Raw genomic sequence first — 24,212 nt, forward strand, 5'->3', positions numbered from 1 at the left:
AAGGACAAAATGGACGGAAAAGTCGAGAAGGTGCAAGCTGGTTAGACGATGACCGACGTGTGGCCAAGATCTGTAAAAGCGTCATCTCGCTGTACCAAACGGGCAAGACAACGGGCAACAAAGAAGATATCAAGGGGTATTTTAGCCATTACACTGCTCGTGAACAATGCTTTTCTACCAGGTTTTAGTATATAGATAATTAGGGGTGTGATATGCACATAACCTATTTTACTTCTCACACACCTTTTTAATTTTCGACCGTCGGATCGGATGAATTGAAGAAAATCAACGGACGGAAATTATCAAGGGGTATGTAAGAAGTAAAATAAGGTGTGTGAATAGTACATCCCTATAATTAAGGTGTTTTCTCTTTAGCACTCTTTTTAACTAAAAGTATTTCTTGGTATTTTGAAACCCTCACCGAACTCCATGCTCCATCTATAGGTCTAGATAGACATTAAAAAATTACTGGAATAATTAACTAGCAAGCACCAAAAGAATGTACAAATATAAAAAGGTAGTGTTACGATCAGTGGGATGATTATGACGTATGCAATGAATTCTATAATGTATCAATAGCCACCGGACTGTGCTAACTATTTCTGTCGGATAGGATAAATAGCTACCAAATAGTACTGACTGAATTAGTTAGGCGTTTGGTGCAGTATCGGACTGATGACCGTATTATTTATACTGTGTTTGGTACTAAACCAGATAGGACAAAGGAAAAAATTTTTTTGACAAAACTTTATTTGTTTGTTGAACTTTTCTCATATTTATACCTATTGAAAACCACACAAATTTTCAAATAACAAAGAAAAATAGTAAATTTCATACATCAAATTCAAAATATTTTCCAATAACATAAAAGAAGGTTCACAAAAAACAACTACAGTCGTTACGTTATATATATTAATCCAACCACATATCCAAGTTTATAAAATATACAAATGCTTGAATAGCTTGGGAGCTCCAAGTTCAAACTGAGTCATTGTTTCGTGTTTGAAACAACCATTATCACATCGCAAATTCTTAACAACTGCCTCCTCAAGTATGGACAGCAATGCATCTTCTTCATATTGTTTCCAAACCCTTCTACTTCCTTTTAGTTGACTACTTTGTTCACTTTCCATACCTATAATTACGTACACAATAAGATAGCATATAGTCAATTGTGCATATAATTAATAGTACGTGATAAAAACTATAAGCAAATTATCACACTCATCTGCAGTAGTAGGATACAAAATGGATACAAGCATACATGGGTATTGCCCAATGTAGAGTTATCAATTCCAATCCTACATCAAGGTGGATCAAACTTAGCTTCGTAATAAGTTCCTTATACTAAGACTTATTTTTTTTCAACTTCTATGCACTTTATCAGTGACTTTTGCTTGGTTTTACTTTTGGGAGTAAAATTTAAAGAGAATTGTGAATAATGAATTGAGTTTATATCTATTTAGCCCCAAAACTAAACTATATGTCCATCTAAATTATCACTTGATCATAACTCTACCTTTTTTCTGGGGCAGGGTGGAATAAAAACCCAACCAATTTTTTTATCCAAATAAAAGCTTAATTAAAGTGGGAAAAGAAAAATTCAGCAATCTAACTGTCTATATTTAGCAAAACTAGTGAAATATCATAACTTGATCTGCCAACCATTTAGCCCAAATCAAATTAAACTGAGATCCCATATGATACCAAGAGATGCTACCAATGAAATTTTCAGATGATAGAAAATCTAGGAAATTGGGTCAACCACAAAACCAAAATGCTCTGTTTGGTTGCTCAGAAAATAAGCAAAAGAAAGTACAACATAGTCATAAGATACGAAAATCCAGTTAGCCAAATGAAAGTGTATAGGACCAAGGTAGAGTTATTTCCATTTTTATTTCCTTTTATTAAACTCAAACAATTGTATGAGAAACACAGAAGTCAAAGAGGGCCATGTCAATGCAGCTCATCCCCACCTTCCCAAACAAGGAATGAAAGTCAATGATGACCCCCACATTCACTGGGATCGTTGTGTTTTGTGCCATGGCTAAGAAAATCCTAAAGAATAACAAGAAGAAGAAGATAGAAGAGACATGACAATTGGTAATCTTGGTCATGTTTGAATATCTTGGATGTTTTGCAATTCACGGCATGAAAGACTACGTAGATACTAACTTATATGATGATTATGGACGATGAGATTTGGAAAATTGGAAGAAACCTTGCTTGAATAGCTTGGAAGCTTCAAGTTAAGAAAATTTCATGTTTTGCAAACAATGACATTAATGTTCAAGAAAGTCCAGTTGAAAACCACCAAAATATAGAAACATATTCAGGGGTGTAGCTACAAATACCCCAAGATTGCTATATGATCTACTATAAAAAGATGGAAAATTCGAAGAAACCTTGCTTGAATTGCTTGGGAGCTTCATGTTAAGAAGACGAACCTGGACTTCAGCTGGGAGAGCAAGCGCGAGAGGCAGAGAGAGGATCTGGCAAATCTACAATTTGACCCCAACAACAAATCCTAAAATTCGAAATTTGTAATTAAAACACAAAATTACATAATCAATTTCATAATTATAGAGAAAACAATAACTAGATTCATCAATTGAAAGAAAATTGCAACAGCAAGACGGGCGCAACTTGGGAATAAGAAGAAAACTGGTGGGATTCAAACGAAGAAGAAGATGAAGACGAACCTGGACTTCAGCCAAGAGAGCAAGCGCCAGAGGAGAGCATCTGGAGAGGACCACGACCAAGCGTGAAAGGACATTGCGTCTGGAAAGGAAGGTGACAGCACTCCGACTAAATTGTACAAAAGTTTTGGACGGTATAAGCAGTCGGGTAACAAGCATATTAAGTAGGTGGGCCTAAATTATTTAATCCGGTAACTATTTAATACGAACGAACACCAGACACCGTACTCCGTATTATTAGTCCTATCCGATGTCCTATCCGGTGTAGCAATCACGGCCTTAGGATCCAAATATAACCCTAGCTAGGCCTGCAAACTAGATTTTTGTCCCAGTCAAACGTTCATTATATTTGGTCAAGACCCACATGGCATGATGGGAACACATCGTTGGCCACTATCCAATTAGGACCCTTCAAACAGTGCACGCTTAGGTGAGGTTAGCCGACCTAATTTAAGTCCCAACCCCAACAACGTTGCCTGTCTTTTGTTTTTAGGAAATTAATAAAAAAAATTGAAAAATTTTGAGTTTTAACCATAAGGACAAAATAAAGAGTAAAGTGAATAGCATTAAGATTGACTTTTTAGTGTAAAAATATGATTTTTCGTTAAAGTGAGCAGTACCGAGAGTTTTTCATTAAAGTTCCCGTTGTTTTTTCTTCAATTATAATGTAATTGGAAACTGGAACTGGTTGCTATCTCTTCCTATTAAATTGACATGAAATTACGAGTCTAGATCTACTAAGTTTTACCATTTATAGATCGTTTTATAAGACCATCCACATGGTGACCTAATAGTACAAATAATAAAGTTGGATAAAATTCCAACCACCTAGGTAAGTTTAGTTTTTGTAATTGTTGATGACTATATTCTCTTGAATTCCAATCGACTGAAGGTCTCTGATTCTACTCACATGCATAACGATGATTCTATATATGTATATATATTTGTGACGAGTTCTATGCAAGGAAACTACAAAAGCAATTGTAGTTCAAATGGTTAAAAAATTTTGCTCATGCACATGAGGTCTCGTGTTTGTACCCCTCATTCCGCTGGTACAAAAAAGGAACAGAGGAAGTAGATGGACCACGCATCTGCATTTTTCAATCTGAACCCTGTATTCTTGAACAAGTTTCATACGAATACAAAATATACAGTTTCCAGTTTTTATGTATTGGACATTCATAAATAGGCAAAAGCGAAGGGGAAAGTAATATTGCAGCAGAGGGAGAAGGAACTACTACATTTGAAGAAATAACCAAACACATTTATCTGATAAACATATAAATATACATGAATTTTTTCTATTACCTTAGATCTCTCTGTGCTTCACACATTCGGTGAGGCACATAACATACCCCCTACTAGTCTTGCTGTGGTAGTACATGAATACAATACAATTACAACGCAAATCAACTCTAGGAAATGGATATAGAAATCCCTACATGGAGCGGCTACGATGCTGGATTGTTACTCGAAGATGTTGCTGTCCACCCGTTCTGTGTTCCGTTATCAACAGGCACCAAAACTCCCCACTTCCCCTCAGATTCCGAGGGCTCTATAACTTTAACAGATCCATCTGTCAGTCCAACAGCGAATTGGTACGGCTCCTGCAAATGTGCTGTAAGAGCCAGCGGGTACACAGATGGGCTGTCGCAGGGCAGGAAGAAACTAGTTTAGATAATCAATAACTATACAACGGAAGATTCTAGTGATAACAGAAGGCAAATTTTTCTTCTTCTTTTTCATTTTTCAACTTAATCAAGAGGTGATGCACGACTTTTTGTTCCTTTTACTTCAACTAATTCATTTTTCATACTAACACGGGGGAAAATCTAAGTAAATCAGACATAATGTTTGATAGAATGAGATTGCCGCCTCATAAACCAGTCATAGTTCAATGCTCTAAATACCTGTTTGATGATGCTTGTGGTAAGTACACCGACATGGCAATACGGCATCTTAGTTTCAGACTATCAGCATCAAATACTCCAATGTTACCATCAGTAAATGCTGCATAAACTAGTTGACTACTTGAAGAATATGCTGCACAAGAAATGGGCGCAGGCAGAACATCTTGTGGCATCCACTGCAATATTTAAAAAAAAAATGAGGGGATTTGTTGTGCACACAAACAAAAGTAACTCATCCTAGAAGTTCTATTACCTGCCGAATGCACTCTGATTTGGCCGCATCATATAATGCTAGTTGAGTCTCATGGTATACCAACAATCGGACTTGATCAGAATAGAATTGCACATGCGTGTCACCGACAGGCGCCTTTCCAGCGGGCAACTGAAGTGGAACCGATTTCCTCTTATCCCATGTATCCATGTTCCAAAAGCATAGCTGCAAAATCATTTTCTTTACATATCCAATCACTGGTAAACATTAACTTGCATATCAAAAGGAGAGGAAGAGCCGTCGCATACTTGAGCATCGGCACCTGATGAAACCATGATTTTAAGGTTGACAGAAAATGCTAAACCAGTAATGTGCTTCTGGTGGCCTTTCAGTTTTGCTTTGACCTAACAGAAGAGCAGCACGATTCATATTGGCAATCAAGAATAGCAATTCAATCACATGTTAATAGAATCATAGATATAGAGATTCTTAAATCAATCACCTCATCAAGTCGAACATTGTAAATGTGGATAGTTGAATCTTCCATTCCTATTGCTATGATATTATTATCCAGAGGATGAAATGACAAGTAGGTTGACACTGGTGGAGGTGGCATGAAAGTTGTCATTACCTGCAAACCAAAATTTTTTCATCCCAAACACGCTTGTCATTCCAATGCATGCAGAATCATGCAAACTGTAGTAATTGATAGAAACTGTCGTAGGATAGATCTGCACTATATACACATTAAATTACCTTAAAAGTCATCATATTGAACAGAGACACCTTTCCTCCACAGGCTGACATCACATAAGAGTCATTTTTTGAGAGTGCAATGCATGGAACCGCTTCTTCAACATTTTCTGAGACATCATTAGTCATTAAAAGACCACTGTTGGGTTGCCAATGTTGGGGAACAACACTTGCTGTGGCCTTTTAACCCACAAAAAGTCAGATACATTTTCATGAAAGTTGCTAACACATTATATGTTCATGTAACTGAAATACATGCAGCTGAACGAAGAGAGAAATATGTATTTCATGTGGGTGTTGACTATCACCTTCCCACTTAGATTTTGTTCATTGCGGCTCCACTTCCATAGCTTCTGCACCCCATTTGAACCGAGAGCCAGAATGCCAGAACCAGAATTTGTATACAGAAGTCGAGCAACCTTTTATAAAAGTAAGACCATCTTAATAAAATTATCCATGAACAACAAAAGAGGGAACTAGAAAACAAAACCAACCTTGTTAGTAGGATCTTTACTTGCTGGCATAGTAGCCACTCGACACTGAACGGGATCTACAATCTCCGCCAGTTCCCAACGTTTAATCTTGTCAGATACATCATCTAAGCTTCTTCTCTTTTCCAGGCTTCTTGCCATATCGGCTCTTGCCATAGAATCGGCTCTTGCCATAGAATCAGCTCTTGCCATTGAATCAGCTCCATTCTACAACAAATATGCAGCAGAATGAGATGCTAGAGCAGAAATAAGGATAAGGATAAATCACAATCCACCTAGTTAATATATTAAACTGAGTATGGTGACATTGGCTACAACGTTTCAGTACTAACAAGCTACAATTGTACTTTCGTTTTTCAAGCTGATGCTAACCAGTCAATCATAATTAATTAAAAAAAAAAAAATACATGCCAAAACAATTTGAATGAGAATTATATAACTTAAATGACGTACAAGAATATGAGTCGGTCTGGCAGGAGAGCTTGTATCCATACGGTCCACTTTATTAATGGTTGGGTTGACATTCGGAACCATGGAAGAACCAGATACCTGATCAATGAACATGAACACATCAAATTCTCAACAAAGAGCAAATCAAATTTTCTAGAAACAGAAAGGTACAAATGAATGAAAGGGGTAGCATATCATGGAAACAGAAATAAGAACCTTCATCTCAATAGGTCCTCTGGATGCTTCATAAGATCGAGTTTCAATTGCTCTTAAGGATCTTAGACCCTCAGCATTAGCAAGAATTTTGATTCCGTTGTCAGACGTGGTAGCAGCAAGCAAATTTCCTTCCTTATTGAATCTCAAGCGGGGAAGAGTCTGAAGCAATCCCAACGTTCATAATCAATGAATGAAATCTCAAAACAATAGATTCTTTTATTCAACTTATAATATTTGGAAATAGATGTCTGAATAATGAGGACTTTTACCAGAAGTCCACCGTCAGCATCTGTACCAGTAAGAACATTTGTATTATCCATATCCCAAAACTTTATCTGATTATCTTCACCAACAGCCAAAAAGTGATTTTTTGTTGTATCAAATTGCACTATGCCAGAAGATTTTTTTCTGAATCCATTATATGTCCTCTTTATTGCCCCTTCACTTTCATTCCATTCAACGAGGAAAGAATCACCATCTTTACTAGTCCCACAAGAGAATAATCTGAGATTTAAGATGATCAGTTATAACTCATACATCGTCACACAAACAGAAAATATGCGAAAAAGGTAATTTATAGCATAAACCATGTGGATATTCTTTTGTACCTATTTCCGTCGTCACTGTAGAGCATTGTGGTGCACCACTGCCCAGGAGCATCATAGTCAACCCTGGAGCCCACATTGTCATACAGCCAAGCTTTTATTTTCCCATCAACAGCAGTTGAAAATATGAACTGCAAAGATAAAAAAAGTAAAATTACGACAACAGCAAGAGCAGCTTGATGCGACACCATTGTCTCACTCACTTTCGGTTAGTTATTATAATAACAGTAATCATCATAATTAGTTATCTTATAAGAAGGAACTTTTGTGAAATTCCACCGGCATAACAGGATATATAAGAATTGAAATCTACAAGTAACAAGGAATTTCAAGGTAAACAAACAAATATCATACTAAATAAGAAGGTCTACCACTTCGAGCTATTTAGTTCTTTGAACATTCACAAATGAACTCTAGCGCCACTGAACAGGCCATGTAACGTATAAATAAAATTAGAGTGCCCACATTCAACCAGTCATTTGAGAACTAGTAACATTAAGTGGTCATAACACATATGCAGACTTCAGCAAATGGACATGACTTACCTGAATATTCTCCTTCTGGTGGGGGCAAATTGAGTAAACAGGCGCTTCATGACCTTCAAAGCTGAATAGAATTCTTCCACCCAAATCCCAAACCTATTATGGTTTTAAACAAATAATCCACTTAATATTGATCAAGTTAAACAAAAACAGAATGCTGCAATATTTAGTCCCCCACCTTTATCAGCTTATCCTCCCCACAAGTTATAAGACATAATTGCTTGTTTGGATGAGAAAAGGCTAAGTCATTCACATTGCCACTGTGAGCATCAATCTATAAGAAAACCAAATCCAAACATCAGTGTAAAGCGGCAAAAAATATCTTCTTGATCTTGAATTAGCACAAAGTGAATCAAAACATACCTCCAAATGTTGCCGTAGATCAGTTGGTCCTTGATAAGCGTACAAATGAACCAAGTGTTTGGTAAATGCAACACCTGTACACAAAAAAATACCCAGAATTATATCCAACTTTGCATTCAAATTATGCTAGAGATGCACTGCAGCTCCACATACCAATTAAGCTTCCATCTTGATTCCATGATACACGGCTTACAGATATTGACGGATCTTTGACCATAGCAACCTATAAGAGACTAAAAGTCAACTTACAGAAGTGGTAAATGCTCAATAATCATAAGTAGTGCAGGCCTCTGATATTAAACTTTAACAAAATATCATGACGACACCATTACTTTGAAAACAGATGGAACCTACTAAGCACACATAAATATGATGTTTTTAATGACGGGATAAAGAATACTGATAGGACGTATAAGGTTCCGACTGAGTAATGATACACACCTGAAATGCATTAGAACAAGCAGTCATATTCCATACTTTGAATGGCTTTGACACTAGCTTCTCTCGTATCCCAACTTCCCACAGTGTAATTTCGCCATTATCACATCCAACTATTTATAAACATAAATCTTAAGTCAGCTCTGAGATTAAAGCTGCTTAAAAGCAAAATTTTAAAGACAACGCTTTCAATCTAAGACGGGTCAAGCACAATTTACGTTATGCGATATATAAAACCTACCAGCAAGTAATGTGTGATGAGAAGGGTGGAAATCCATGCTCATCACATTGAATCCCTGACGAAGAGTGCACGCTACAGTCCTCGGTAGGTCATCTAGTGACCAGGAAGCATGCTGGGGAGGGGGAGGATAACTGACCTGAATAAATGAAGTAGGAAGCTCCATAATAGTTCATAACAGTGGAACATCCAGATGCAGAACCATAAAATGCAAGAAAGAGGTATCCATAACTTATGCAGATACTTGAATCTGTCCAATAATACCTCATCAACAGATTGTGCAGGCCGCAGGCGTTTCATTAGTTGCTCGTGATCTGAGCTTTGATAATCGCTCATTCCAAGAGCATTTGAGGGTGTTCTTGGATGCTTTAAAACAGAAACTGTTCATGCAGCAAAATTGTTGTCAATAACCAAATAGCTTGAAAAATATGAACTATATTCTGTTATCTTATACTTTATGCAAGTAAAACAATGATAATCAAGCTCAACAGTAAAAACTTCTGGTTGGACATTAGATAACTGAATTAATTCTTCTTACAAGTATGATAATGCTCAATAAACTGGTGGAATGACCCAGCACAAAGAACTAATCTAGAAAAGTTTCTTTAACCTCCCTACTCGTTACTGACACAAATAAGTAGTGACTATATTTTCTTCTTAATTCTACTTTGTCACCTTATTAAAATTGTGTTTCGAAACAAAGAAAACGGAAAGTGAACAAACAATAACCTGGATCTAAAAAATCAACTTTTGTTAAGCTGTTGTAACCTAAATTTCAGAAGAATGAAAACCACACCTTGACCGGGTTGAACAGGGAAGGGTGAAGCGGCAACAACAGCTGATTGCACAGACAAGGAAGGATTAGCATTCGACATCCATCCTGCTAAATTTGCATTAGCTGCAGCTGCAGCAGCCGGCGGAAAAGCCTGTACATGACAGTAACAAACAATACATATTGATATATCAGAACGTCAGCTTAGTTGAAATTCGATAAAATTATTACGAAGGATATGATCATACTCCACCATGTGCTCCTAGAGGAGCATAAGTTGGCTTTGCAAGAGCTGCAACCGGAAGAGTAACTGGCGTGGATGCACGAGCCCCATTTGTTGGAGAACACGAGTGGTCCATGAATAAGGTCTTAATATCAGGATTTGGCCTTGGGTTCTTGCACAGCTGGTGTTGCCAATTTAGACTGCACAGACCATAATTTAATGCTTCACAACTTTTACAAACCGTAATCAATGATATTGACTGTGAGGTCTACCTTCATACAAAATTCAAAAGTGGAAAGGCATTACAAACACCAGCATACCTTTGATTAATTAGAGTTCGCAAGCGTGAAGCCTTCAAAGTGGGTAAAGCAAGCTTATCTCGGAAAAGCGGATTTGCTTCTATCAACTTTTTAAGCTCTACTAGCATTATGCTTCTAGCCGACTTAGTATCACCATATTTCGATAACTGCTCATTTTCTCTGCATTACATTGAAATTAAAGTTTTATTCCCCACATTTCATGTTCCCAAATTGCACAAGTTTTAACCCACATATAAACCCATTAACATGTTATGGAACCCAACTTACATATACATTAAAAATGAACTAAAACATAATTCACCTGAAGTTTTCGAGGGTCAAAAGATGCGTAATTTCCTTGTACAACTCTTCGTTAAACGTCGAGAACACTTTCAAATCCTTCACCAGTATCTCAACAGCCTTAGCTCTGTCATTCCTGAGCTCATTTCCAAATTGCAACAAAGACCCCATCACCAAAACACAATCAATTAACACATTCCATAAAACAATCATACACACACAGAGAAACAGAAGTGATCAAAATCAGAACCTGTCGAGCGCCTCGAGATACTTCTGCTTTCGAACCTCGAAGAAAATCTTCATCGAATAGCGATTCTCATCGACCTTGGTGAACCCAGAGAGGTACTTCTCGACCTCGTCCCACTCTCCAGCCAGTGCCTTCTCCTCAAAGTACTTCATGTTGAAGAAGTACCCCGATTCCTGCTCCAGCCTGAGCTCCATCGAATTCAAATTTCAAACCATAAACCCCTAAAATTAATTAAAAACCCCCAAAAATTGAAAAAATAAATAAAATTGCCCACCTGTGTACGGACTCCTTGAACTTCTCTTCCTCCAGAAATTGGAGGATCAGGAACACCAGTTCTCTGCTCAAAGACGACATCTTCGGTTCTCTTCCCCTCGATTTCAAATCTCAAGTTCAAATCTTTCCGTCCGCGGCGGAGGAGAAATGGGAGGAAACGGCGGCGTTTTGGGTGGAGGCTTGGGGCGGCCGGGCGGGGGGTTTCAATCGGTTTTCTAGGGCGAGTGGAAAGGGTCTAGGGTTTCAGGTCCCATGATTTTGCTTTCAACGACAACAGTGCAGAAGCACCAACGAGAGAAAGGTAGAAAAAGATAAAGAGGAGAGAGAGAGAGTCTTTATTTGGCACACACACATCAGCCATCGCTGATAAGCTATCACTGAAAGTGAGCGATTGATATGCCCATAGGTGATAAGCACACGGGCTTATCTACTGAGTGGGGAATCGAGAGAGAACTGCGAGGCGCAGTGGGTCATCATTCGTAAAAGGAGGAGATTCCATTTGGTTAGGGCTGTTATCCGGTACGACGCCTGCAATCGTGAGGACAAGTCTAGGTCGTTGAAGTTTAACGTGTTGTGAACACGCGTCGGTATTTGATGGGTTGGGGAGATGTGGGAGGTGGGAGATGGGAGTAGGTGACTGGAGTCCTGAAAGGGAGTCCGGGTAACCGGAATGGAAGCTGAAAATTAAATGGGATTGAATATACGGGGTAACGTCCACCGCATCCCATTTCATTGTCGGGTGTCTGCGTGCAAGCTCTCCCACTTGGATCTCCTGCCAGCAACACATGATTGCATCTTCTTAATTTTTATTTTTTTTCCCGGAGCATGTGGCATCCCACCCCGAAAAGGACAAATCCCCAGCCAAGCCCGAAAGGTTAAATGCATTTTAACTTATTTTAGAAATAATTTTTTATTATAATCGGAACACGAATAGTACATAATTTAAATAGTAAAATATGTGTGTTAAAAAATTAATAACACATATGTGTGTTAAAAGGTATTCTTAAAAGAATAAAAATTTTCACTATTTATATAAAAACACATGATGTACACCCGTTTTCCGTTTAAGGTAAAAAATTTCTCCAACTTTTTTTTTTGGTACAAAATTTCTCCAATTTTGACTATGATCAAATAACACACGTCTTTTTAAAGTTTTCAAACAGAAAATTACAGTATTAAAAAAAATAAAAAATATCTAGGTTCCCAAAATACCAACTCGCTACTGATCCAATGGGCATCAAACACATGGACCCTCTCTTTTCTATTGACAGCTGGATTAATTTGTTTTCTTTAACTCCTTATTTTACGAGAGATTTTCAGTATGCCCAGAACACTATCACACATATTGTATGTCGTTATACAAGTAAATAGACATTTGAAAAAAAAAAAAAAAAAACTTCTCCACTTGTATAATAACATGTAGTGTAGCGTAGTCTAATGTTTCCAGTAGATTGAAAAATCTCTCCTATTTTAGCCCAAACATTTTTTTGTAAGAAAAAAAAATAAGTTCAGGTAATAATTAATTTTGGGAAGTGTTATTGGCATTCCAAAAATCTCATTCTACACTCTTGATAAGTGTATTTTTCTTTCCTAATATAGAAAGTTTGGAATGTATAATAAGATTTTTGGAGTGCTAATAATAATTCTCTTAATTTTTCTAAATTCACAACTTCTTGGTAACCCTATATGGGCTGCGAGCTGGGAAACCCATATACTATTCAAGCAAACCCGTCTCGGCCCATACCCGAAATCCAAAACCCTGAAAAAACCCTTCAATAGAACGCTAGACACAGAAGAATTTGAGAGCTCCAGAGTACTCCAATGGCGGCCAAGAAGCAGGAGAAGACCTCGTCGAAGAAGAGGAAGCAAATCCCAGGCAATAAGCTGGAGACCCACAGCTCCTCTTCCAAGAAGCCCAAGCTCCTCGACTCCAAGCGCTCAAATCCTCGAAGCACCGACTTCAAGAAACCCTCCAAACCTTTCAAGCCCCGAGAACCAGGACTCGATCATGAGAAACAAGTTCCGCTGTCGAAGCGAGAGGGCCGCCTCCGTGCCAAGGTCGATATCTGATCAATTTAACAAAGAAATTGGGATTTTTGATTCCTCCAATAAGAATATGTTGCTAAAGTTTTGTTTTTTAATGGTAAATCAACAATTTTGATTTGCGGCTTTTGTTGCAGGAACTTGCGGAGGCTAGGAAGAAGAAGCGGAAGCGTCATTACAATTTAGAGCAAGTGAGTTTTGTTCACTTCAATTTTTTTCTTTTTATGAGCATTTCAATTTGCAAATGATTCATAGGGAAAGGAAAATATCAATAGGTATTGGTGGTGCTTGTGCGACATAATTTGAATGTTAATCGGTTGATGAAACTCCGCCTTGTATGATAACATGCAAAAATGTGCACCAGGCGTTCAAAACTAGTACCGCCTCGTTAATTCATGCTTTGTTAATCCCATTTAAATGCTCGAACTACGAGCTTATTGTGGCAATGGGATGCACCTTGTTTTTTGCCCCTTATTTTAATAGGAGCTTGCACATCTGTGGGAAAAGATGCGGCAACGAAATATATCCAAAGAAGATCGATCCAAGTATGTAGTTTGAAATGAGTTATATTGCAATTCTACCTCAATCATCTCTCTGTAAAGCCATGTTCTTCATTTACTTATTCTTGTTATCTATGAACTTTGGTAAGGTTGGTGAGTGAAGCGTTAGAGAAAATGAAGGGGAAAATTCCTGAAATCGCAAGTTCCCATGTGTCTTCTCGTGTTCTGCAGGTTTTTATCTTCATTTATCAAATGATTTGAAGTTTTAAGTCTTTGTTTTCTTTTAGTAGCCTGTACTTATGTGCTCCTTTTACCTTAGACTTGCGTTAAGTACTGTTCACAAGCGGAAAAGGATGCAGTTTTTGAGGAGCTTCAGCCGCATCTTCTTACTCTTGCATGCAACACATATGCTGTTCATCTGGTGACCAAAATGTTAGACAATGGTAAGGTTGAGCTTGGAAGTAGATATGTATAAAGTTGTACTCTTTGACTTTCGTACAAAACTATTATAGTTTGAATATCATTGGTAGCGCACAGCCTTTTGTTTTCTGAGAAATTATTAAGTTGTTACCTATGCTTTATTTGGCAGCCTCCAAAAAGCAGCTAGCGGCATTTATCTCCTCTCTCCGAGGACATGTTGCTTCCCTTCTTCGTCACATGGTTGGTTCTGTAGGTATGTTAGATGCTCTCTGCAGTCCTTGGAGATATATCTCACAATATCCAACCAACCTTTTTTGTTTCCTTTATCACTCTCTAAGCGGTTATAATATTATTGCTACTTTTCTAAATCCTCCTATAGTCGTTGAGCACGCATACCAATTGGGAAATGCAACTCAAAAGCAAGAGCTTTTGGTGGAACTATATTCTACAGAGCTTCAGTTGTTTAAGGACTTGGTCTCGAAGAATGAGGGCAGGTAAAGGAACAGCTGTGTATATTCATTTTACATGAATGTAATGTTATCACATTCTCATTGCACTTTGTATCAAATTCAGGTTACTAGATATAATTTCAAAGCTAGATCTGCAGAAATCTTCTGTCTTCCGGCACATGACTTCGGTGATTCAACCAATTTTAGAGAAAGGAATAATTGATCACTCTATAGTACATAGGGTGTTGATAGAGTACTTCACAATAGCTGAGCAGGTGTGGTTTAGATATTAATTGTAAATTATCATTTTCTGAATCTTGCCTACAATTACAATATAGGCCTTTACTTGTCATTTTGTCTCTCCTTTCTAAACATCACGTTTTTGGTTTTAAGTTCTCTGCCGCAGATGTAATTAAACAGTTGTCGGGTCCACTTCTTGTTCGGGTGATACACACAAGGGATGGATCCAAGGTTGGGATGCTCTGTGTCAAGCATGGTAGTTCAAAGGTAGATTGTTATCATATCAAGTGCAAATTGATGTCAGTTGACCAAATGTGTTGGAATTTTGGCTACTAATCTACTTTATCTTTTAATTTTATGACTTGTTTTTAGGAAAGAAAGAAGATAATTAAAGGAATGAAAGGCCACGTTCATAAAATAGCTCTTGATCAAGGTGGAAGCATGGTAAGCTTAGGAGACTTTATATTTTTTTTTTCCTTTATGTTATTTTAGCACTTACCTGTGATATTGTGTATTCATTTTTTTAATTTCGATATTTCTTTCTGTATTGTTTCAGTTGTCTTCATACAGCTTACTCTAATGTTTTGCATATCTGAAAATGAATGAATTCTATACTTCCCAGGTGCTTGTTTGCCTTGTTTCAACTGTTGATGACACGAAGCTTACTACAAAGGTTTGCTTTTCTTGTGGTGTTTGTTGCAGATAGGGTTTTATTTATTTATTTTTGTCACCAGGGGGTGGAGGGGGTTGTGGTATATGCAGATTTCTGGTGACCCTTTCTAATTCAGATACTGCTTATTACAGGTTGTCATTAATGAGCTTCAAGAAAACCTAAAGGATCTTGTTCTCGATAAGGTTGTCATTTCTTTCTACTGCATAAAGGCTTGATCAAGTTTTCATATCTACAGTCTATAGTGGTCCTATTTCAACTATTCTCTACATTCCTAAAAGATGTTTTTCTATTGCAATCTTTCAGAATGGAAGGCGCCCATTACTGCAGCTACTTCATCCAAATTGTTCACGTTATTTGACTCCCGATGACCTGGCTTCCCTCAGTTTGTCTATCCCTTCTCTTTCCAACAAGGTAGATTTCATATTCTCTTTTTGTAGAAAATAGAAATGTATTTGGCCAGTAATTCATTATGCATGGGAACTTACTCTGTTTCTATGTATTCTCAGGTTGAACCAGACAATTCTGAAACAAAATCTTCAAAGGTTAACAAATCTGGTGAAGAGGCCAATAGTGATTTGGAATTGGATGAAGCTGATATGAATCCTGATGATGGCCTCCACTCAGTTGAGGGAGGAAAAAAGGATCCTGCCGTTCGAAGGCAAGAGTTGTTAGTCAAGAGTGGGTTGGCCGAGGTTTGTTGCTTTTAACACAAAACAGATTCCAATTTGAACATAGACATTATTAGTCAAATTGATTTAAATTAAACTTGACTGTCTTTTATACTAAGACATTGACTTTGATCGGGTATGCCTTGCAGAAGCTAGTTGATGTATGCATTACAAGTGCAGGGGAATTACTTAGATCAAATTTTGGCAAAGAAGTCATATATGAGGTACCTATTTCACTAGTTCCATTTAATGCAGATATATTAACCATGGAAAACGTTTTAGCATTCCATCCAATTCCCGTGCTTTGTTTGTCAAATGTGGATTGTGAAATGTTCAAGAATTTTCAGCACTTCCGTGTGTTCTTACGTTTGAATGCTTTGCAGGTTGCAACTGGGGGTGCTGGCGGCATTCTCCACCCAACTTTGGATGACAAGTTGAATGAACTATATGAAGCTATAGCATCTCTTGTCGCAGAACCTAAATCCCAAGAATCCAAAGAGGACTCAAAAGAGGAACACATCCTTGAAAATTTCCATTCCAGTCGGACCATTAGAAAACTAATCTTGGACTGCCCCACATTTGCTTCCACTTTGTGGAACAAAGCACTTAAAGGAAAGTGTGATTTGTGGGCCCAAGGTCACAGGTCAGCCTCGTTGTCTTGTTTCCCTGTATTATGATATGTGCATAAGAAAGCATGTGATTCTTTCTTTTGTACTTAGTTGTAATTTTCTGTTCTTCAACTTTTCACGCCTAAGTTCTCAATAACATTACACTTCAAAGAAAAACATTTCAAACTCAATATTTTAGGGGAAAAAAACCCAACCGACCTGATAGTGAGAGGAGGATTACTTTCATGTTTTTACTCTAATTTGAGCTCCTGAAGTGTTTTTGTATAAGATTTATAGTTATCGGGGCGTTTTATCTAATTTATTTTTTCTTTCTCTGTGATTGCAGTGGGAAGGTGATTGCTGCATTCTTAGAATCTTCGGACTCTAAGGTCAATCAACTGGCAAATAAAGAGTTGAAGAAGTTGATAGATGGTGGCATTCTCAAAGTTCCTGAGCCAAAAGTAGTTACCGGAAAGAAAGAATGAGGAAATTGTGGTAAAGTCCCTGAGCTGAAACACCAAGTGACACCACCTCCGTTCCGGCAGCCTGCCTTCCGCGTAACTCGTTTGATTGAACGTAGTTAAGGGCCAGCTTAAAATTTTGTATAATCCACTTAATATTTATACAGTTTGTAATGCGGTTGGTACAATCTCAAACTTTTATAGAATTTCTCTGATTAACAAGTTATTGTTGTGCGTTCAACACATTGGGAGGGCTACTATTTGAGATGCTTATTTTATTTTATTCAAGTAATGTTAGGAAGGTCGGATTCAAACACAGAACTTCGGGCATTAATAAGTTGAGTTACGAGCGCATTACGCGATGCTTATTTTGTTGACAAGCAATGTTGCTAGATCTTGATGCTTGAAAACGAAAACCAAATACTCTATACAATCAACTTCTTACCTACTAGTTCTCATGAGATACTTGAAATGTCTTGCACTCAAGTTAGGTAGAGCACAATCCCCGCTTTGGGGGTTATCTTACGTACGTCTTGTTGACCAGATGATTGATTATACCACGCCATGTATCATCCTCTCCTTCGATGGAGGAGAGAAAGAAAAAGAAACGATAAAATTGTGTTCAATTTCACATGTGGCAATTCCGCCAAGATCTCTTTAGTTGGGGGAATAATTCTCCCACTTTTACTAGCTTGCCTTTGGCCTTTATGAATTTAATCTGGACCAAAATAGGTGCAGGAAGCTTTACCACCTCACCTGTCATTGAAGCGGATTCGGAATTGTCTTTCATTCCAAGGCATAAATTGTATCCATGCGCTTCGTATTTGCCTGGAGCTCTATGATTCGGATTAGGTTTATCATTGGGTGATCAATAATGGAAGCAATTGTCTCTAACGCCTTAAAATAAGAGCATTTATGACCTAGCGACCCCTGTCCTTCTTAGTTTCTATATTTGCGCAATTTCGGAATCTCTTTCTCGTAATTTAGATTTATTTAGTGTAGACTATTTGTCGAATCGAAAACAGAAACTAATCATCTAGCAATCAAAACAATGCAGGAAGAAAAAGTTGAACGAGCCTAAAAAGAGACCTGTCATCTTTTTTTCCAATTAATCAATGAAAGTCATGAACGAACACAAGTTGACCTACTCTTAAACATTCCACTATCTGATCTGACCTCAAACACCGGAGAATCATAACTACCTCTACCCTGCTCATAATTCAGTACATGATGCCCAGTTCTCAACTGCCAAAAGCTCTTCTGCTTCTCGTAAATTCGAGCCCGAAGATGAGGGTATCCCTGAACCTTATGGTCAGATGGGTTGAAGACAGGGGATTCCCTAGGGAGCCTGCTCTGCAACGCATCAAAAGCAGCAGGTGGAGTACATAGTGAGGAGGAGGATTGCTTTCCTGGTGTTCCTGCAGCTGCGTTGGCCTTCAAGCAGCTTTCTATCACCCTTACCTCCTCTCTGAATCTGTTTCTGATATCTTTCAGTCCCTTGGTTACTTTGCAAGGTCTTGAATTTGTAGGATTGTAAGGCTTGTGATGTGAAGAAGGATTGGGATTGGCAGTGCTTGGGGAGTTGTGGTGGGTTGTTGTGTAGGGGATTGTGCCGCACTCAGAGCAGAACCTCCTCCATCTCTCCAAGTCAAAAACTCTTCTTTTTGCATCATCTGAGAGACATGAATATGCCTGCAAAAAAATTTGAGTTGGTTCATAAATTGAAATTGAATGCAGTCACACCATAACACATGAATATGTTGTTGGGCGTCCAATCTGTGCTGTCAGGTTGTCACATGGGACTCACCCTTCACCAAAGTGCTTGTACGGTTGTACCCCAATTAAAGTAAGGCATAATATTACCAAAATAAAGCTTTAGGAAATTGCTGTCCAATAGACTATAGCAAGTAGTCTCTTTATATTGATATCATCTCGGTATTTTGTCCGTACTGTCTCATTATATCGGTAGCAAATACTCTTAAATAGTTTGACATGAAACAAATAAAATATGAATACGTTGTCTTATTGTTAATGTGCTACAATAATGGTGTTATTTGAGAGGTGATTTCACAATCTCGTTTTCTCGTTTTGCACTCCTCCTATCATGTCCTTCCTCTTTGATGTATTCAATCTAAAGACTAAAAAAACAACATATGATAATATGGTTATAGAGTAACAACACACAATCAAAATGGTGGAAATTGTAAGGAGAACAATTCTAACCTCAGAAACAAGCTTGAATGCAATTTCAGCTTTTGGGTGTTTGTTCTTATCAGGATGAAGTTGTAAAGCTGCACAAGAAATAATAATCCCAACCAAAATTACCAATCGAGCAATAATACATGATATCTTGGAAATATGTAAAATGCCAATCTTTTTGCCCAAAACCTACCAAGTTCAAGATATCTCTTTCTTATAACATCTGCCCCAGCATTTTCCTCCACCTATGAATTTCCAAATTCCCACAAACATTTACAAGCAATCTCGAAATTTATAAAACAAGGGAAGAAAGAACAAGAATTCCAAAAATGGGTTCACATTTTGAATCCAAATGGTGCAAGAAAACGTACTCGAAGGAGGCGATACCAATCGACGAAAGACGAATGAACAGGGCTGCTGCTGCTGCTGCCATGCCTGTGAGAGCAGGCAATGGCGCGCGTGGAAACGGAGCAAATCTCAGTCACCAGCTGGGATTTCAAATCAGAATCCTGCCCCATTTTTTTCTCTCCAACGGAGAAAATGGAAAAGAATGAGAAAATGCTTGAAATTGAATTGTTGTGTTCGGTTTGGAAAGAGAGAGAGAGGGAGGGAGGAGAGAGAGGGAGGAGTGATGACAGGGAGGTGGAGCGGTTAAGAAAAAAGAGCAAAATTTGCGGGTGTAAATTTTGAAAGTGGATATCAGTTGGTGCCCCTCCTCCCTTGGGTTGGTGGGAAAACGAGGGAATAAGAAGGGGTCGTCCGTTAATCTTGCCACGTGGATCAATTTTGAGGTGGTCTAGCCCGACATTAGACCATCTCCAAATGAGATGTTAAATTTTAAACCTAAAATTTGAATTTGAAGGCTTATATGTCATTTTGGCATCTTTTAAATTTTTGCTCTTCAACCAATATGTCAAATTTTAAACATACGATAATAATTCATATGTATTTTCTTTGCATTAGGAATGAAAATAAATAAAAGGATAATGCTTTAAACCAATACAAAATTAATAAAAAGCATTTAATAATTAATTAAAAAAATCTGAAGGTGTTGTCAAATTTGGTAGAAAGGGAGAGAGATGTCAATCCATGTCATGCCACATCAGATTTGGCCTCTTGGTTGGAAAACATTAATGTTATCTTTTGTTACCGTTATTACTGATTTGGACAATTTGATATCTCCTTTGGAAATGCTCTTATGGTCCCTGTATTTTCCTTAGCTTAGTATTTGAGGTTCAAATTTAAATCAAAAGTAATTGGTAGGGTCTCTCCATAAATTTCAAGCAATTCATAAATTGGGGCAACGTATGTAGCCTCTCAATATTTAAGTTCGAATTTATTTTTCTATATTTGATTGTCGAGATTTTTACTATATGGTGTGTGTGTGTATTTTTTTTTTTTTTTGTTTTTGATACCTTGTAATTAAATGGTATATTTATTTCCAATAATATATTTGATTTTTTTCATTGGGAGAAGAAAAAAATGAAAATATTGATTAAATATTTGAATATGACCACTTTAAATTAATCGTGTATGAATGAAATTAAAATCTCAACCAAAAATATAAGATGTTTAATGAACATATATGTAGGACAATATGATCCATGTAGCTAAGTATAAGAACCAGTTGAAAAGACAGGGATCATGGCAACTCCAATGCAAGGCTGTAAAATTGGAGATGCAAATGCATCTTTTACAACTGTTGTGGCATCACTATTAGAATTTTCCAACTTGTAAACAGTTTTTGCTTCAGGTGGTAAGTTGCAAAATCTTGAGATGTTATTTGCATTTTTAATTTTTTTTTTTTTTTTTTAAATTTGGATAGTTAGATTAAAGAGAGAACTTTAAGATGAAAATTGTCCATTTCAAAACAATTTAAATCTTTCATTGGAAATCACTTGAGATTAAGAGTTAGTTAATGACCATATACATATCTCACTGCTTTTAAAATATCAGATAAAAGCGAAACGACCATCATGATACTTCTCACTAGTCAGTAATATGGTACAAGAATTAGAACAATGAAACTACGTTGGTAATTGTTGGTTTCTTGGTAGAAGAAGTTAGCAATGAGCATTTTACAAATGTCAGTGTGTCTAAAATAAACTCATCCAACCGAAGGTGCTGTATATATTATAAACGGAGGGTCCCGAAGATTGGTTGTTTGCAGTAGTAGATGGCAACTACAAAAGGTGCAGCCGGTTATAAGTTGAAACTAATGATGAACAGTCCCAGAGAGTGAATGAATTCTCTATCTTTTAATTGGTATGTAGGCAGCAAAAAACTACATAACTTAGTTAAGAACATTCACACACTTTTTCGCTCAAGTTTTATTATTTCCTTTTGTACTATTTATTTATACTACACATAAATGCATCATGTGATGTGTCAATTAAGGGTAATTCTAGAGAGACTAAATTTGTAAACAAAATTTTATAAATTAAACGACATGAAAGTTGATAATTGGATTATTACTTAAGTGTTGATTAACATGTTTATTCTTTATCGGTAACAGATCATTTGGTTTATAAATTTAGTCTACAAGTGTAATTTACCTAGCATTATTCATCAAATAATGCATCCAACTAACGTATAATAATGTAATTTTCATAGCATTTTTCTTTTCAATATACAGGAGCCATACAAGAATGTAATAAGACGTAAATTGCACGTGAAGAAAGGAGGCGAGTAGGTGGAAGAATATGTAGTCAACTGCATATATAATGCCCAGTCGAAACTAATTTGGTATTAGTAGGTAATCAAGAGTAGGTAAAAAAGAGCTACCTGCAACTCTACCTCTAGGGTCCTTAATTTTATCGCAATCATGTACCAGCATTTTCCTTAGACTTTAATCTCAATTTTCTTTTCTTCCGTTATGAGTTTTAAAGAAAAGCTTAGGCTCATCTACGTTGCAACCACATCGAAAAGTTTTGACCATGCATGCATGGCGCCAACCGGTAAATGTAAAAAGATATTTGTTCAAGCATTTATAGTAGAACTCAGAGTAGAAGAATTTATTTCCGTCTGCATGAATGACTGTTAAATATATGATTAGAATTTTAGCCTTGGTTTAACAATTTGATAAAGAGTAATCATTCAGTACTATGATTTGGTGGCATTATTCTCCATTTGGAAGTGAGAAGTTTCGAATCTCGTGGATGACGAATTTGATACCAAATTAGGTTGTCCATTATGTGGTTTAACAGAAATTTCTCTATCCTTAATGTAAAAACATATAATTGTACCCAAAAAATAATTTAGTAAGGAGTAGTTTATGGTGTGGTAGGGTATGAATCCGCATTTGAAAAGGCGCCCTGTTTTCGTTGGCCGATGTCAAATTGCCAGTAGTTTCTTTCTCCACCCTCCCTCCTAGAATCTTTCTTAACATGAGCAATCTTGGCGTTTGGAATTTGACCTTTGCCGTTGTTCATTTGCCAATTAAATCATCAAAAGTCTTGGATTTGGAGCTTTTGTTTTGAGATTGGCGAGCCTCTTTGTGAATTGGATCATGTAGTTGTTTTATTTGGAGGAAAATTCCAATCCCATTAGGGCTAATACATAGGTCAATACCAAGTGCATTGGTTTTATCTTTTTTTGGGAATATTTCAATGCATTTTATGTTGCTCAATGTCATTTTATATAAGTTTCCTTCAAATATCCAAACAATGAAACTAATGAAGTAGTTGGATGTAGACCCAAAATTTGACCATGGTCCATGGCTAAGGCTTACTAAAAATGATCCATCATTCAGCTAATTCCTTTGTTGTGATGGAAATAAAATCATGGAAAAAGTTTTCTCCGAACACAAGTTTTGCAAAATATTGTAGCCACACTTCGAGTTTTGAATACAGTTGCTTAAATTAGAAAGTTTGTATTAGTTAAAGTTTAAAGTTTTGAAGCAAACATGCAAGTACGAATTTTTCAATGACACATGCATTGACAAAGTTCTTTATAGTGATTTTTTTTTTTTTTTTTCAAGATTGAAAACAAAAAGTTAGGTATTTGGGCGATGTTATATTAGGTAAAAAGGACAACTACCTCAAATAGACATTAATAAAAATGACCAATTAGTGCTCATGTTGGCTAAAACTCAAGTATAGTACCAAATTGGATAAAAAGAAGGGAGTTTTAACGGAAAACCCACGATACTGTTCACTTTAACGAAAAACCACATTTTTACACTAAAAAGCCAATCATGGTACTATTCACTTTACTCTTTATTTTGTCTTTATCATTAAAACTCAAAGTTTTCAAGTCCTTTTCATTAGTTTTTCTTAAAAAGAACTTATGGCCTACCTTTTACTGACAGTTAATTAAATATTAGTATTTATCTACATACCTGTATGTATGAACACATTTTTTTAGAAAATGAGAAGAGAGAGAGAGAGAGAGAGAGAGAGAGAGAGAGAGAGAGAGAGAGAGAGAGAGAGAGAACGTGGGGTGGGGTGGGGGGAGTGGGAGGTTTTTGTTATTGGGGTTTTTTTTTTTTTTTTTGTAAATATTGGAGGTATTTTAACATCATTTGTGGGTGAGGTTTTAATAAAAAATAATAAAATTTTGACATGTGAAATTACATTACTGTCCATCATTTGTTTTGAGTGATAGAAGACTAAATAATCTTTTCATTCTCTTTTAGTTGGCAAAGATGTTTCATTAATTAATAGAGATTAAAATTTTTTTTTTTTTTTCAATTATATGAAATAAATACACGGGACAACCACAATTAGAATAAAACAAGTCTACAACAAAAAGTGATAAAGACCCATCAAAGCACACAGACTAGGATTGTTAGTAAAAAAAAAAAAAAATTCATGCCAAAATAATGAAGAAAAGAGAAAAGTTTTGGGGTTTTTGTTATGACCATTTTGTTACCGGAAGGCTGCAAATCATGTCTTGAACTTCAAAAGAAGTTCAAGTATGA

At 36.8% G+C, this 24,212-nt stretch overlaps 3 protein-coding genes across 3 annotated transcripts; 1 reads left to right on the forward strand and 2 right to left on the reverse strand.

Moving 5' to 3' along the window:
• Positions 1 to 3,941: 3,941 nt before the first annotated feature.
• On the reverse strand, positions 3,942 to 11,324 carry LOC103959366 (topless-related protein 2). Its single transcript, XM_009371718.3, has 25 exons — positions 11,032 to 11,324; positions 10,761 to 10,940; positions 10,533 to 10,646; positions 10,232 to 10,390; positions 9,937 to 10,111; positions 9,713 to 9,842; positions 9,181 to 9,296; positions 8,920 to 9,055; positions 8,682 to 8,791; positions 8,394 to 8,463; positions 8,241 to 8,314; positions 8,056 to 8,151; positions 7,881 to 7,973; positions 7,339 to 7,466; positions 7,000 to 7,234; positions 6,731 to 6,889; positions 6,518 to 6,613; positions 6,068 to 6,271; positions 5,882 to 5,992; positions 5,577 to 5,753; positions 5,323 to 5,451; positions 5,129 to 5,224; positions 4,863 to 5,045; positions 4,610 to 4,785; positions 3,942 to 4,346 (listed from the first exon to the last, which is right to left on the reverse strand). The coding sequence occupies exons 1-25, from the start codon at positions 11,109 to 11,111 to the stop codon at positions 4,151 to 4,153; spliced, it is 3,423 nt and encodes a 1,140-aa protein (XP_009369993.2). The 5' UTR covers positions 11,112 to 11,324; the 3' UTR covers positions 3,942 to 4,150.
• Positions 11,325 to 12,851: 1,527 nt separating this feature from the next.
• On the forward strand, positions 12,852 to 17,318 carry LOC103959365 (pumilio homolog 24). Its single transcript, XM_009371716.3, has 17 exons — positions 12,852 to 13,088; positions 13,211 to 13,264; positions 13,557 to 13,618; positions 13,723 to 13,804; positions 13,893 to 14,016; positions 14,163 to 14,246; positions 14,373 to 14,487; positions 14,567 to 14,717; positions 14,836 to 14,949; positions 15,055 to 15,126; positions 15,305 to 15,355; positions 15,487 to 15,537; positions 15,659 to 15,766; positions 15,862 to 16,047; positions 16,173 to 16,247; positions 16,407 to 16,666; positions 16,978 to 17,318. The coding sequence occupies exons 1-17, from the start codon at positions 12,852 to 12,854 to the stop codon at positions 17,114 to 17,116; spliced, it is 1,965 nt and encodes a 654-aa protein (XP_009369991.1). The 3' UTR covers positions 17,117 to 17,318.
• An 841-nt stretch (positions 17,319 to 18,159) lies between these two features.
• LOC103959364 lies at positions 18,160 to 19,961 on the reverse strand. Its single transcript, XM_009371715.3, has 4 exons — positions 19,663 to 19,961; positions 19,485 to 19,536; positions 19,316 to 19,383; positions 18,160 to 18,784 (listed from the first exon to the last, which is right to left on the reverse strand). The coding sequence occupies exons 1-4, from the start codon at positions 19,807 to 19,809 to the stop codon at positions 18,215 to 18,217; spliced, it is 837 nt and encodes a 278-aa protein (XP_009369990.1). The 5' UTR covers positions 19,810 to 19,961; the 3' UTR covers positions 18,160 to 18,214.
• Between the last annotated feature and the right edge of the window lie 4,251 nt (positions 19,962 to 24,212).

Source organism: the organism of the source record quoted next, unplaced genomic scaffold, assembly GCF_019419815.1.
Source record: "Pyrus x bretschneideri cultivar Hongxiangsu unplaced genomic scaffold, Pyrus_bretschneideri_v1 Contig6, whole genome shotgun sequence".
NCBI lineage: Eukaryota > Viridiplantae > Streptophyta > Magnoliopsida > Rosales > Rosaceae > Pyrus > Pyrus x bretschneideri.